The sequence below is a fragment of the Rhipicephalus microplus genome, chromosome 6 (assembly GCF_043290135.1).
Source record: "Rhipicephalus microplus isolate Deutch F79 chromosome 6, USDA_Rmic, whole genome shotgun sequence".
NCBI classification, from domain to species: Eukaryota; Metazoa; Arthropoda; class Arachnida; order Ixodida; family Ixodidae; genus Rhipicephalus; species Rhipicephalus microplus.
The window spans coordinates 198,175,631-198,188,623 of record NC_134705.1 but is presented as its reverse complement, the minus strand read 5'-3'; the positions used below and the strand labels follow the sequence as shown (position 1 = coordinate 198,188,623).

At 48.0% G+C, this 12,993-nt stretch overlaps 1 protein-coding gene across 2 annotated transcripts in view; it reads right to left on the bottom strand.

The window, feature by feature from the left end:
- The window catches only part of LOC119166859 (distal membrane arm assembly component 2), a 27,266-nt gene extending 14,273 nt beyond the window's left edge, over positions 1-12,993 (bottom strand). The window contains exons 1-2 of one of the 2 annotated variants that reach the window (XM_037418237.2): positions 12,029-12,993; positions 2,481-2,701 (exon numbers count right to left, since the gene is read on the bottom strand). In XM_037418237.2, the coding sequence (XP_037274134.2) occupies positions 2,481-2,701; positions 12,029-12,357 (550 nt within the window). In that variant the 5' untranslated portion in view covers positions 12,358-12,993. The remainder of the gene's footprint in view (positions 1-2,480; positions 2,702-12,028) is intronic. The other variant, XM_037418236.2, reaches the window with a different exon arrangement.

Here is a 12,993-nt window from a genome sequence, read left to right as displayed (position 1 = left end):
ATTATGATCTCCCTGATGTCATCTGCTCTGCACATTGTGTTTTCAGGGTTCATAGCACCTAAGTGAAACAAAACTCAAGGGTTTTTAAGGACCTAACAAATACTTTTCAAGGACTTAAAGTAACATTTGAAACTGCAGAAAATGACACCATTATTTACAGCATAAAACTTTGTACTTTATTTTATTTGTATGGTTAGCACCATGATTGCACCCCAGCTACCATGGACAGTGGTCACTTTTGTGTTCTCAATGTATTTCGTATTCTTTATGTGACTTTCAAGAGCAGACTCCCCCATTGACGACACATCAAAGCTCTTCCTACATGGGAAGACTTTGCCTGATGCGAGTTCTGGTGCAATCCACTCCCTATAAGCAGCAATGCATGACCACGACTGCTGGAATTTGCACTTGCCCGGCATATTTTTACTATAAGCGATAAGACCGCCGATATCCACACACAGTTGCACAGTCTCCACAAAAAAGCCAGGCTTAGCTCCGTTGCTGTTGTAACCATGCAAGCACTACCACAACTACAGTGTACTAGAAGAGTACACTGTACTACAACACTGCACTATGGCTACAGAGACGGGTTGGATTGGATGGTTTGAGAGCACATAGTAGCCAGGCACACAAAAAAAAAATCCACTAAATTATGGCTTAAGAAACTTCGATTGATGAAATTCAAGGGCTTTGAAGGACCTCAAATAAATTTAAGTGTTTTCAAGACCTTGAAAATTCTTTCGAAATTCAAGGGTTTTCAAGGGTTTCAAGGACCGCTACGAACCTTGGTTTTGTATGCTGATGACACCACAGTATCATGTAAGGCCAAAAACAGCTCCATTTTTAATATCAAAACTGAACTCTGCACTCAGCGATGTAGTTTTATGGTGTAACAACAACATAACTTTAATTAAACCCCTCTAAAACTCAGTTCATGGTTTTCAGGGCTTTTCGAACACATCTGCTAACTTCTGCTGTTATAACTATGGGTCCTAATACTATCTATGCTTGTGATACTGTTTCACATTATGACATTTAGACAATTCATTTTTGTGAATTCAACATGCCCAAGATAACAGCAACACCCCATTAATATGGACACCGTTGTTCCCGAGGAAAACATTCCGTAAAGTTAGTCATTCACAATGGTAAGCGATAAAAAGTTACAATAAAAAAATGGTGGAGAGAAAATATCTTTCTGCACAGTGTGCTGTTGTCTGCATTGACTATTTTCGTCACTCTCATGTGCTGAAGCATCACGGCCTATCACGAAAAATAGCCGATCTGTTTCGCTCCAATACAAAAACAGCGCAGTTTCTCCGTTGATTTAAATGATAAAATAACAGTTTTGTTTTTTGGCATTGCCACTTGCACAGCGATATCGGTGCATTCCACAGTTCGAGTAGAAGGTATCCGAAGTGCCCGCTTAATTGTGTCACAGGGCTTAAAGGACGTCTGACGTTTCCTTCGTGCCCCTGCTGGAACCAGACTCTTTTCGATCACTTGGAAGATCTTATGGCAGATTGCACGACCAAGCTCATTTGCACGTAACCTCAGCCCATGCAACAGTTCACAGTGTACCAGGTGGAAATAATGTAGGAATGATGGGTGAAAATGGCAATCTAATACACACACACGTGTAGATTATTTGCTGGGTTTGAATGCCAGAAACGTATCCAGGAAAACAAGTAAGAAGCATATGAACAGGGTTCACTGCTACATTACGAAATAACGAAAAAAAAAAATGGAGAGATATTCAGATGCTCCTTCTTACCAGGAAAATGGGGGCAACCGAAGCTTAGTGGGTGTAAGCCTGACCTTGCATGTATCTTTATTGCTTTGCGCAACGCTCCCTCCAAACCGTTTTTTCCCATCGTGCCAGGAAGTGAACCTCCATTCATGTAATTAGCAGCGCAACCCTTCATTTGGCGCAGCAAGAACAACGGTCATCCCTTCGCACCCACACGAGAAATTATGTACACGAAATGACAAGTCACCTAGGTAAGAGATCAGATTGCCATACAATGAATGTTGTCAACAAGCCTACAATTGAGAGAGCAACAATGCTTGGAAAATAGTGCATACTAACACGGATGTGACTAGCCGGAAAACCTTCGAGGGCCGCCTTTCTGTATTCCTGCAAGCTTGGGGATTTTCGTGTACGCCACTGAAATCTGAGAATTATAAATGCTTCACACAAAAAGCTATCGTAGTGAAGTTTTAGGTGCCCTATAGTTGATGTGGCTGAAGGGAAATTTGACAACAAAAATACAAGGTTAAATGTGCTGTTCTCTGTTTCACAAAAACATTTCACTAGAAGAGTGTGGAAAGCTGGGTTTGTTGGTTATATATGATTAAAAGAACAGCATGAAAGAACCTCAACACACACAGAAAGAGAACGCACAAAGTGTTGTGTTGCGTTGCCTTTCCGTGTGTCCCGTGGTTTTTCATGCTGTTCCTTGAAACGTCTTTACACTCACTGAGATTGTCCAAACCCTCATAGTAGAGCTCGGCATTGGAAGCGTCGATGGCTTCGACGACCCATCCTGGTTCCTGCCTCAGTGGAAGGCCAGTCTCATCGTCTTCAGTCTTCTTGTACCACTCGTCCTTGTCGTGGAACTTGACGAGCGCCCCTCGAAAGATGAGGAACGATGCAGCAGCCAGATCGGGACCCAGGATACCGTGGCGTTCTGGAAAGAATCTAGATAGGCCGTAAAAGATTATGTACAAGAACAACTACTCAACAAACATGGGGCAGGGTTCTCTCCATCATAGAGTTTCCTAAGATTAACTAGAGGGGACTCTGGAGCCACAATCTTTTAGTGACCATGGGAGTGATGGGTAGTACATGGATTTGCCTAGTCTTCATGCTTGCGGGCTTCGAAGGCATCATTTATTGCTGTGTTTCAATTTTGTTTTAAATAAAAAAAACTGTGTTGAACTTTGCGACCCGATTTGAATTGGTGAGCATAAAAGGTTAACGTGGTGAAGCGCAAGTGCTAAACATTTGCTAATTTTAGTTTCGTGACAAAGCAGGTTCAGGCCATGCGAAGCCAACCGGTGCCAAAAGTACGAAGATTAGGCAAATCCATGTACTACCGATCATTCCCATGCACGCTGAAGCCTCGTGAAAGCACCTCCCATAAACACTAGCGCCAGAGTTCCCATGGCAGGTGACAGCAGAAATTACACACCCTGCAACACTTCACGGCCAAATGCTTCGGTTCAGCTCCCACCACCTTCGATGGACTACCTGCGGCTCTGATTGACTACTCTGCAATAACATGGAAAGGCGAGCAATGGTTTGTTCGGCTGCATAGAGGAAAATCCGCAACCTGACCACCGGGCAGTGGATTCTAAAAGAAATGTAGTTTACAAGATTCTGTCCAAGTGTGGCCACTGCAATGTAGATCAAACCGGCTGATGCATAAATGTAATGTTAAAAAACACATGGCCAATCTGAAGGGAAAGTCTGACACTTATACGGCTTTACGTTGAGCACATGAAGATTCAAATTGTTTGGACTATGGTGTAAAACTATTAATCTACCACTCGCTAGTTGCAACACACATCAATTACGCTCACCTCGTATGGGGTACTACTACTGAATCAAACCTTAGAAAAATACACGTACTACAGAAAAATAATATGTATAATAGCAAACGTAACATACAAACATCACACTGAGGACCTCTTTAGGCAGTACAACTTCTTTACTATCTTTTCCTTCTACAACAGTTTCCTACTTTGTGTATAGTACTACAATATAAATTCAGAAAATAGCGTATGTAACAAAATAGACTGTCTACAGAAAAACACAGCTGCCCATACCACCCGTCACAGTGAAGTATGGTCTATAATCCACTCCTGCACAAATTATGGCAAGCAAATATTAAAAAAATAATTACCCAGATTTCTTAATTCACTTGAAAAGGCTGGTTTTATTACATCTGTGAGGAGATTTATTCGCCGTTAAAGGCAGCGACGAGGCAGCGACGAGACAGCGTGAAGAAGCGTCCAGCGATCGGCACAGCAACGGACCGAAGCACGAGCCGAGAGAGCCGGGCGTTGGCGATGCTGCTCGCTGCAGGCACATCTTCTTCTTCACAATCGCCCCCGCTGAAAAAGGAGCCATCATGGCGACTTAAGAAGTTTCAGGCAAAGGCTCATGGTATGGTTTCAGTCGGGAAACATGGACGATGTCACGTGCACGCCGGCGCATGTCGTCCGATCGCGAAACTGGTTCAATGAGGAAATTAACCGGAGAGGTTTTCTTCAAAACGGTGTAAGGCCCCTCGAACCGGGGGACAAGTTTCGAGGAGAGTCCCGGTGTTTGGTATGGGATGGCAAGCCACACAAGAGACCCTGGGGCATAGCTGGGATCCGGAAGAGAGGTGCTACGGGTTTCTTTCTGGCGTTGTTGCTCTTCCGAGGTGAACGCACGGGCAAGCTGGTGGCACTCTTCGGCTTGTCTAGCAGCATCGGAGATGGGTGGACACTCGGAAGCATCAGGACGGTAAGGAAGTAGGGTATCAATTGTATGGGAAGGCTCACGTCCGTAAAGAAGGAAGAAAGGTGAGAATCCCGTGGTGGTTTGTATTGCGGTGTTATATGCGAACGTGACATATGGGAGAACACGGTCCCAGTTGCTATGATCAGATGCCACGTACATTGAGAGCATATCACCTAGCGTGCGGTTGAACCGTTCCGTTAGTCCGTTAGTCTGCGGGTGGTATGCTGTCGTTTTCCGATGAATAACGTGGCATTCCGAAAGCAGAGTTTCGACGACCTCAGAAAGAAAAGCGCGGCCTCTGTCACTAAGTAGCTCTCGAGGTGCACCATGTCGAAGGATAAAGCGTTGCAAAATGAAAGAGGCAACATCCTGAGCAGTAGCGCTCGGCAAAGCGGCTGTTTCGGCGTAGCGTGTCAGGTGGTCAACCGCCACTATAATCCACCGATTACCATCTGGTGTCAATGGAAGGGGACCGTAGAGGTCAACGCCGACGCGATCAAATGGCTTGGCAGGGCATGGAAGTGGCTGCAATGCGCCAGTTGCACGTGGCAGTGTTGATTTACGTCGCTGGCAGTCAGGACAGCACTGCACGAATTTACGTACAAAATTGTACATGACGCGCCAGTAATAGCGATGGCGAAGGCGTTCATATGTTTTGAACACTCCGGCGTGGCCACATTGCGGATCGTCGTGAAGGGAAGCGCATACTTGCGATCGTAAAGTGCGTGGAATAACCAGCAACCACCGGCGGCCATCGGGAGCGTAGTTGCGTCGATAAAGAAGTTGATCGCGGATGGCGAAATGGAAAGCTTGACGTCGGAGGGATCGAGATACTGGAAGGTGGGGCGTGCCAGATAAATATTCGATAAGAGAGGCGATCCACGTGTCACGACGTTGTTCGGTGGCGATTGAGTCAAGATTTAGCGATGACAAGGTCTGGAGGCAAGTGTTTCCGCACGTCCGATCTGGTGGTAAAGGTGAGCGGGACAGGGCATCAGCGTCAGAGTGTTTGCGTCCGCAGCGGTATACGACGCGAATGTCGTACTCCTGGATGCGGAGTGCCCATCGCGCAAGGCGGCCAGAAGGGTCTTTTAACGTGGAGAGCCAGCAAAGCGCGTGGTGATCAGTTACTAGATCGAACGGGCGGCCGTATAAGTACGGCCGGAACTTTCCAAGCGCCCACACCAGAGCCAAACACTCTTTTTCTGTTACGCTGTAATTAGTTTCGGCTTTCGTCAGAGTGCGGCTAGCGTAGGCTACAACGTATTCTGAATAGCCGGGCTTTCGTTGAGCGAGGACCGCGCCTAGCCCGACGCCGCTGGCGTCGGTGTGCACTTCGGTAGGAGCCGTCGGGTCGAAGTGGCGAAGAATAGGTGGGGAAGTGAGCAGACGGCGCAGAGTAGTGAAGGCAACGTCACACGCAGGGGACCAGGAGGTGAGGTTCACGTCACCGCGAAGAAGCTGGGTTAACGGTGACATGATAGATGCAAAATTGCGAACAAAGCGCCGGAAATAGGAGCATAGGCCTACAAAACTGCGAAGTTCTTTCATGGTCGTCGGCTTGGGAAATTCTGCGACTGCTCGAAGTTTTGCTGGGTCTGGTAATACGCCGTGCTTGGACACGATGTGGCCTAAAATGACGAGCTCGCGTGCAGCGAAGCGGCATTTTTTCAGGTTAAGCTGCAGACCAGCGTTGGTCAGACAACTCAAAACGTGCCTGAGGCGAAGGAGGTGCGTAGGAAAGTCATGGGAGAAAACCACGACATCGTCGAGGTAACAGAGGCACATATTCCATTTGAGGCCACGTAGCGTATTATCCATAAGACGTTCAAACGTGGCAGGCGCGTTACAAAGCCCAAAGGGCATGACGTTAAATTCATATAGTCCGTCTGGTGTAATAAATGCCGTTTTTTGGCGATCGGCTTCTGCCATTGGGACCTGCCAGTAGCCAGACCGCAAATCTAGCGACGAGAAAAATTCCGCTCCGTGAAGGGTGTCAATGGCGTCATCAATGCGCGGCAAAGGATAGACGTCCTTGCGGGTTATCTTATTCAAACGACGATAGTCCACGCAAAATCGGATAGATCCGTCTTTCTTACGTACCAGGACGACGGGAGACGCCCAGGGACTGTGAGATGGTCGAATGACGTCTCTACGAAGCATATCTTCAACTTGATCGTTGATGACGCGGCGCTCTTTCGCGGAGACACGGTATGGTCTTTGACGCAGTGGCTGGTGTAGTCCGGTGTCAACATGATGTTTGACTTGTGATGTGCGGCCCAGTTGAGGTTGCGACACATCGAACGAACTTCTGAACTCATGCAGAAGATCCAGCAGGTCGGCATGTTCGGTGGGAGTGAGAGTGTCGGCGATGGCGCTGGAAAACGTATCATTGGACGACTCCCCGAGTGCCGACAGTGCTTTTGGGTGGTCGCAGTAGTCGTCCGGAACATCAAACAAAAACGAAGGGTCGAGATCCTGCACGCGGCCGAGACATTCCCCCGCAAGCAATGTGACAGGTGTGGAAAGCGGATTGCTTACGAACATGTTGCTTCTTCCGGCGGCAAGGTCAATTGTTGCGAAAGGCAGCGGCAAAGCTCGACGACATTTGAAGATATCGGAAGGCATAAAAAGAACTGTAGCGTCAGTGTAGGCGTTGCATGAAACCGGAACAAGGGCGAAATTTCCAGGCGGAATATCGGTATCTTCATGAATGAGCAACTTCGGCGGCTGATGAGGAGCGTCCAGTAATGGGACATCACACAAGGGTGAAAACTCAACTTCGGCGCGTGCGCAGTCTATGACGGCATTATGGCGGGATAGGAAGTCCCACCCGAGGATGACGTCATGCGAACAGACAGGAAGAACAATAAACTCCACGATGTAAAGAATGCCTTCAATGGAGACTCTTGCAGTGCAGGCTGCGAGAGGCGTTACTTGCTGTGCGCTTGCGGTGTGAAGCGACAGTCCCGAAAGCGGCGTCGTTACTTTGCGTAATAAACGGCAGAGATTAGCGGCAATAACAGAAACAGCGGCGCCAGTGTCCACAAGGGCGAAAGTACAATAACCTTCAACAGTTACTGCGACCACGTTAGCAGGAGAGGAGCGAGGGCTTAGACAGTTCGAAAACGGCGCAGTTCTTGCCTCTTGAACTGCGTTGCTTAGTTTTCCTGGTCGGAGGGTCCGGGCCGGCGACGCATGGGGGAGGGTGATCGCCGACGAGGAGAGGGTGCGCGTTGCGGCTGGAAGTCAAGGTGGTCAGTAGGCGCATAGCGAGGTGGCGAGACCGGCCCGTATTGGACGAAGGGTTGGCTGCCGGGATGCGCCGACCGGGCATAGTTGCCGAAAGTCTGAGGTCGACGGCGGCAGTAGCGAGCAACGTGTCCGGGGGTGAAGCAAGCGTAGCAAATAGGTCGGTTATCGGGCGTCCTCCAGGGATTGGCGACTGGTGCTGCCGCCCAAAGTGCAGTATAAGCAGCCGGGTGTCCGGGCTGTGAGCGCGTGGTGTAGGGTGCTTGCGGGAGTTTACGTACAGCGTCTGCATATGTGAGCGGCGCGGCTACGGGCTGCATCTCTTGCGAAAAGGCGACAGGAGGAGCCACAGGCTGCGTTGCATAGGTTAGGGGCGCGGCCACAGACTGAACGGCTGGCGGATAGGTGACAGGAGCGCCTACCGGCTGTGCGACACCCGGGCAGTGACCACAGCTAGATAGAGGTGGCTTGTAGTGCGCGAGAGGAACAGCTTGTGCAACCTCTTCCGATATAGCAGTGCGAAGCGGGGCAGGTAGACGGGTGGTGGTCTCGTGAGTAAAGGGCACTAGGGAAAGTTGGCGGGCGACTTCCTCACGGACGAAGGCTCGGACTTGCTGAAGCAATGGTGAATTGTCGGGCATGGAGTCGAAACTGGACAGCGACTCAACACCAGGCTGAGGCTGCCTAGTCAGAGTGCGTTGCTTTTTCAACTCGTCGTAGCTCTGACACAAGCTGACGACTTCAGAAACTGTGCTTGGATTCCTTGCCAAGAGCATTTGAAATGCGCCGTCGTCGATGCCCTTCAGGATGTTTTTGACCTTGTCAGATTCGGGCATGGTGTCATTCACACGTCGACAAAGGTCGACGACGTCTTCAATATAGCTGGTAAAGGTCTCACCAGTCTGCTGAGAGCGGACGCGCAAGCGCTGTTCTGCCCTCTGCTTGCGGACAGCCGGCCGACCGAACACTTCAGCACACGACGTCTTGAAGACGCTCCATGTGGGGATGTTGTGTTTGTGGTTATTAAACCACAATTCGGCGACGCCAGTGAGATAAAATATCACGTGGCCCAGCTTGTCGGCTTCATCCCACTTATTGTTGGCGCTCACCAGTTCGTAGTGCTCGAGCCAGTCTTCGACGTCGGTCCCATGCGCACCGCTGAAGACCTTCGGCTCCCGTAGCGTAGGATGGCCAGGGCAGTTGAACTGGAGCGAAGGTGTCGATGTAGTGGCGTTGGCAGTCATGACAGGTGGTAGCGTGCGGCTTCGAAGCTCCAGGGTGTAGCAACGGGGATTAACAGCACCTTCCACCAAATGTGAGGAGGTTTATTCGCCGTTAAAGGCAGCGACGAGACAGCGTGAAGAAGCGTCCAGCGATCGGCACAGCAACGGACCGAAGCACGAGCCGAGAGAGCCGGGCGTTGGCGATGCTGCTCGCTGCAGGCACATCTTCTTCTTCACACATCAAACATAACGCGGTTTCAACTAGCTTCACTTATTCAGTCACTCTCTTAGTGTTTTTTTTCCTTCTTTTTTTATAAAACATCACTGCCTCTGCGAAGAATGTGCTTGAGCATGTATATAGTTGCGTTGTACAAAAGATACTGTTTCCTAACGCACACCTATATTTATGTTCTGCACATTACATTATATTTGTAGTTTTTTATTCATTTTTGCTTGTTTCGTCTAATTGTTAATCATTGTTGATGCCATTCTGAATGTTGTTGGCATTCATAATGTGACCCCGTCTTTTGCCACCTCTGCCAACTGCTGCCACCATAGAGAAAGGGGGCAAAGAGCTCCTCAAGCTGCCCAGAGCCGCTTTTTCCTTGGCCTCTGCCATTGTATAAGAATTTCTACAATAGAAATAAATGAATGAATGAATGATAAAATAGCTGCTTTGTATGTTCACCATAATCTAACAAGAGAGATTGTAGAAGCTTGGTATATCCCCAGACATCAAGGCATGTGAGTAAGTCATCTGCCCATCGTATAGAATGAAAACTAAATACACTATTTCAACAGTATGATTTTGTATCCCTTCTGTTATTGGGGTTATCATTTTTCTGTAAATGGAAACGCACTGCCATTCCACCCATGCGCAGTGACTACGAGGACGCAGGGGACCAAAAAAATTGCGATTTGAATCTACAATGCGCTCAACACTTTGACACATTCCTGTAAAGCGTTATATTTCTTTGATTCCATTGCATCGCGTGAGCTAGCTTTCTGAAGTGCCACACGTGATGCAGCACAACCTGTTGGCCTTGGTGACGGACAGAAGTACAGCAAATGTCGAACTCGGTCCTTTGTACTAGATATCTTGGCACTGAATTCAACAACTTTGACCTCAATGTCATGCACCAATTTGAGGTAGAGTGAGGTCATAATTGCTCGAGTTTGACCTGTCAGGACCGTCACATTATTGTGAGAAACGCCATGATGGGAGGGCTGTCGACAATCTTAAACCCCGTAGGATTCCTTAACATGTGCCTGGATTTCAGTATATAGGTGTCTTTGCATTGTGTGCCCATCGAAATTCAGTCAATGTGGCGGGAGATTCAGCCCGTATTCCCAAGATAGCAGTGTGACACTTCATGTGCCAGATGACCAAGGCCGGGGTTTGAGCAAGCTTGAATACTTGGTGAAGTCTAGTTTTGAAATCTCCACAACTGCTTAACTGGATATTTGCTCTCATCGAACAAATGATCTGGCAGCATTATGTGGATATCTTTCCTTTAAAATTATTCGTGTACTTGTAAGAAAAAATGATAAAGATTTTGAAAAAAAAAAAATATAGGCAATCAGCTGCACGACAACTCCGAGGTTCCTGTATTTAAAGCATCGGAACGTCTTTTCATAAGGAACACAAGTAAGGTGGGTTCAATATTGAATACCCAACTTCAAGATCACCAAATGAAGTTGTGCTTTGGGATGTGACCTCAAGAGGTCAAGCCATACATTTGTCACACTTTGTTGCACATTAACAGGTTTCATCAAGTTAAATATGCTAAGTCAGTAAAGTATACACTGAGATCACTTACACTAGAAGCTTCGCTCCTAACAAGCCCAGAGGAAAAGGTCGGTGAACTCACTCAGACTGAGCCGAGAGTCTGAGTGCGTCCGAGTAAGGAATATTTTGGCGAGTCTTAGTCCTAGTGAGCCCGGTTCAAGAAGATTATTGTGAGTGCAAGTCCGAGCGAGTTCGGCCAAGAAAAATTTTGGCGAGTCTGAGTGAGTACAAATCAAAAGATAGATTTTTTGAGCGAGTCTAAGTGAGTTCCACTATTAGCGATCCATGGTGCTAGCTACACACTCTTCAGCATTACCATCAGCCTTACCTGGTCTCACATCTACTCGCACGTATTCCAAAGTAGTGTCGTTCATACACAATTTAAATATTTATTGATCAGAGGCGCAAATTAGGTGGGCAGCCTTGAATTCCCCTTCGACAACTTTTCCAGGAAAGTTCTTGATAACTATATCTCATATTGTCATTCCTTCCAAGAAAAATTACCTTACAGGTTTGCGAGCAAACATAACTCCGAATTGGAAGGTCCAATGCCATTCGGTGCCAAGAAGAGCACCAATTGTGTGAGATATTGGTGCTGAAGAGCATTGACACCGTGTTTGAAAAGGCTAATTCAAGGCTAATGGATTCATGAGTCGGCTCAGTCGGTTTCGCTCCGACTCAGATCGAGACACGAGTATGGGTCTAAGCGAGTCTGGTAAGTATTGTTTTGGCGAATCTCAGGGAGTCTAGTTGCAAAAAAATTTTGGTGAGTCTGAGTTTTACCGACCTATTCCCAGAGGCAGTGACCATGCGTGCCTAAAGCCATTAGAAATATTCCCACGTCATGAGAGGTGGCATTCGTTAATGTGGTTGGACGAGGTTTGTATATTTATTGCACTTGATTCCGCTATTCATGCTTATCTCCAGGACTTTGAAGAAAACTCCTCTAAAAACCTCTTTAAAGAAGCGGGAAGACTAAACTTTGGCTAAAAGTTGATCTAGCCGGTAGGGCTTCATTGCAGAAAGAGTAGGCGTACAGATGGACTAGTTTGTTTGCGACTTCTGAAGAAAAAATTGTAGCGCAAAGCGACCCAAGGCGAGGCAGGTAATAGCGCTAGCCCCGCGTACCATATTGTCCTTGTGTCGCCTCTCGCGCTACGGTTTTTTTCTTCAAAAGCACAGACAGACTAGAAGGGCTGCACCTCTACAAACGTATCTGCACGTCTATCCCTTCGGTGCCAAGTTACGTACTTTTGACTCGACAAACGTCGCATCTTTTCACGACGCAGCTTCCGCTCGAAGACGGCTCTCTCTGTGAAGTAGGCCGGTATGTTATGCAGGGTGGCCGCGAAGTCAACCCCGATTCCCTTGAACATCGAGCCCACCGACTCGAGTGGGCCGGGCTTCGAGTCGGTGCCCACGTAGTCGTCGCTCGTGTTGACGGGTATCTGCCTCTTCTTGCGCTTCCAGTCGGCGTCATGGCTGAAGCAGCGGCGACAGCTTCCCAGTAGCGACGTGTTCGCGCGGTTGGCCTCGGCAGCGGACGCAACCAGAACGCGGGGAAGGCGTTGCAGCAGCATCGTCAGACCCGCCGACCAGCAAGATGTGACCCACCGAGTTCCTAAACGGCTACACTGCCCCCCAAGGTAACGTGGCGGTCCAGTTTCTCTAAACAAACCGGTCGAACGGTTGCAGCGCAGAACGACGTTAGGTAGAACGGTTAGCCCCGGCGCAGGACTTTCACCAGTGACAGCACTCGAGCGAATGACACAGCTGACTCTTTTCTACAACAAAGCGAGGCCTTAAAACATTCCACGGGGGCAAAATATTATTACCGGTGAAGAGACCGCACAAACACACTCATGCCATACCACCACCACATGGCTATACGCTGTGTAGAAATGAAAAACCGAGCGGACGTCGAAATAGAGGTATTTACCATACCAGCCTAATCAGCCGTCAAGTCAAGCCGGTCATGTATTAAAAATAAATTTATATATTTTGGGTCATAAATGTGGCAAGACAGCCCACTTATAGCGCAAATTTTTACAAAGTTATAAAGAATGAGTAATACAATTCATATTACAGCTTCCGAAGCCATCCAGCTAGTGGGCTGCTAGTAGTTTTCATCTGCGTTCTTGAACTACAGTCATTACAGTCTTCTAGAACGTTTTCTAATTCCCTCCTCCCTCGATAAATGATGTCGTAAGCGAACT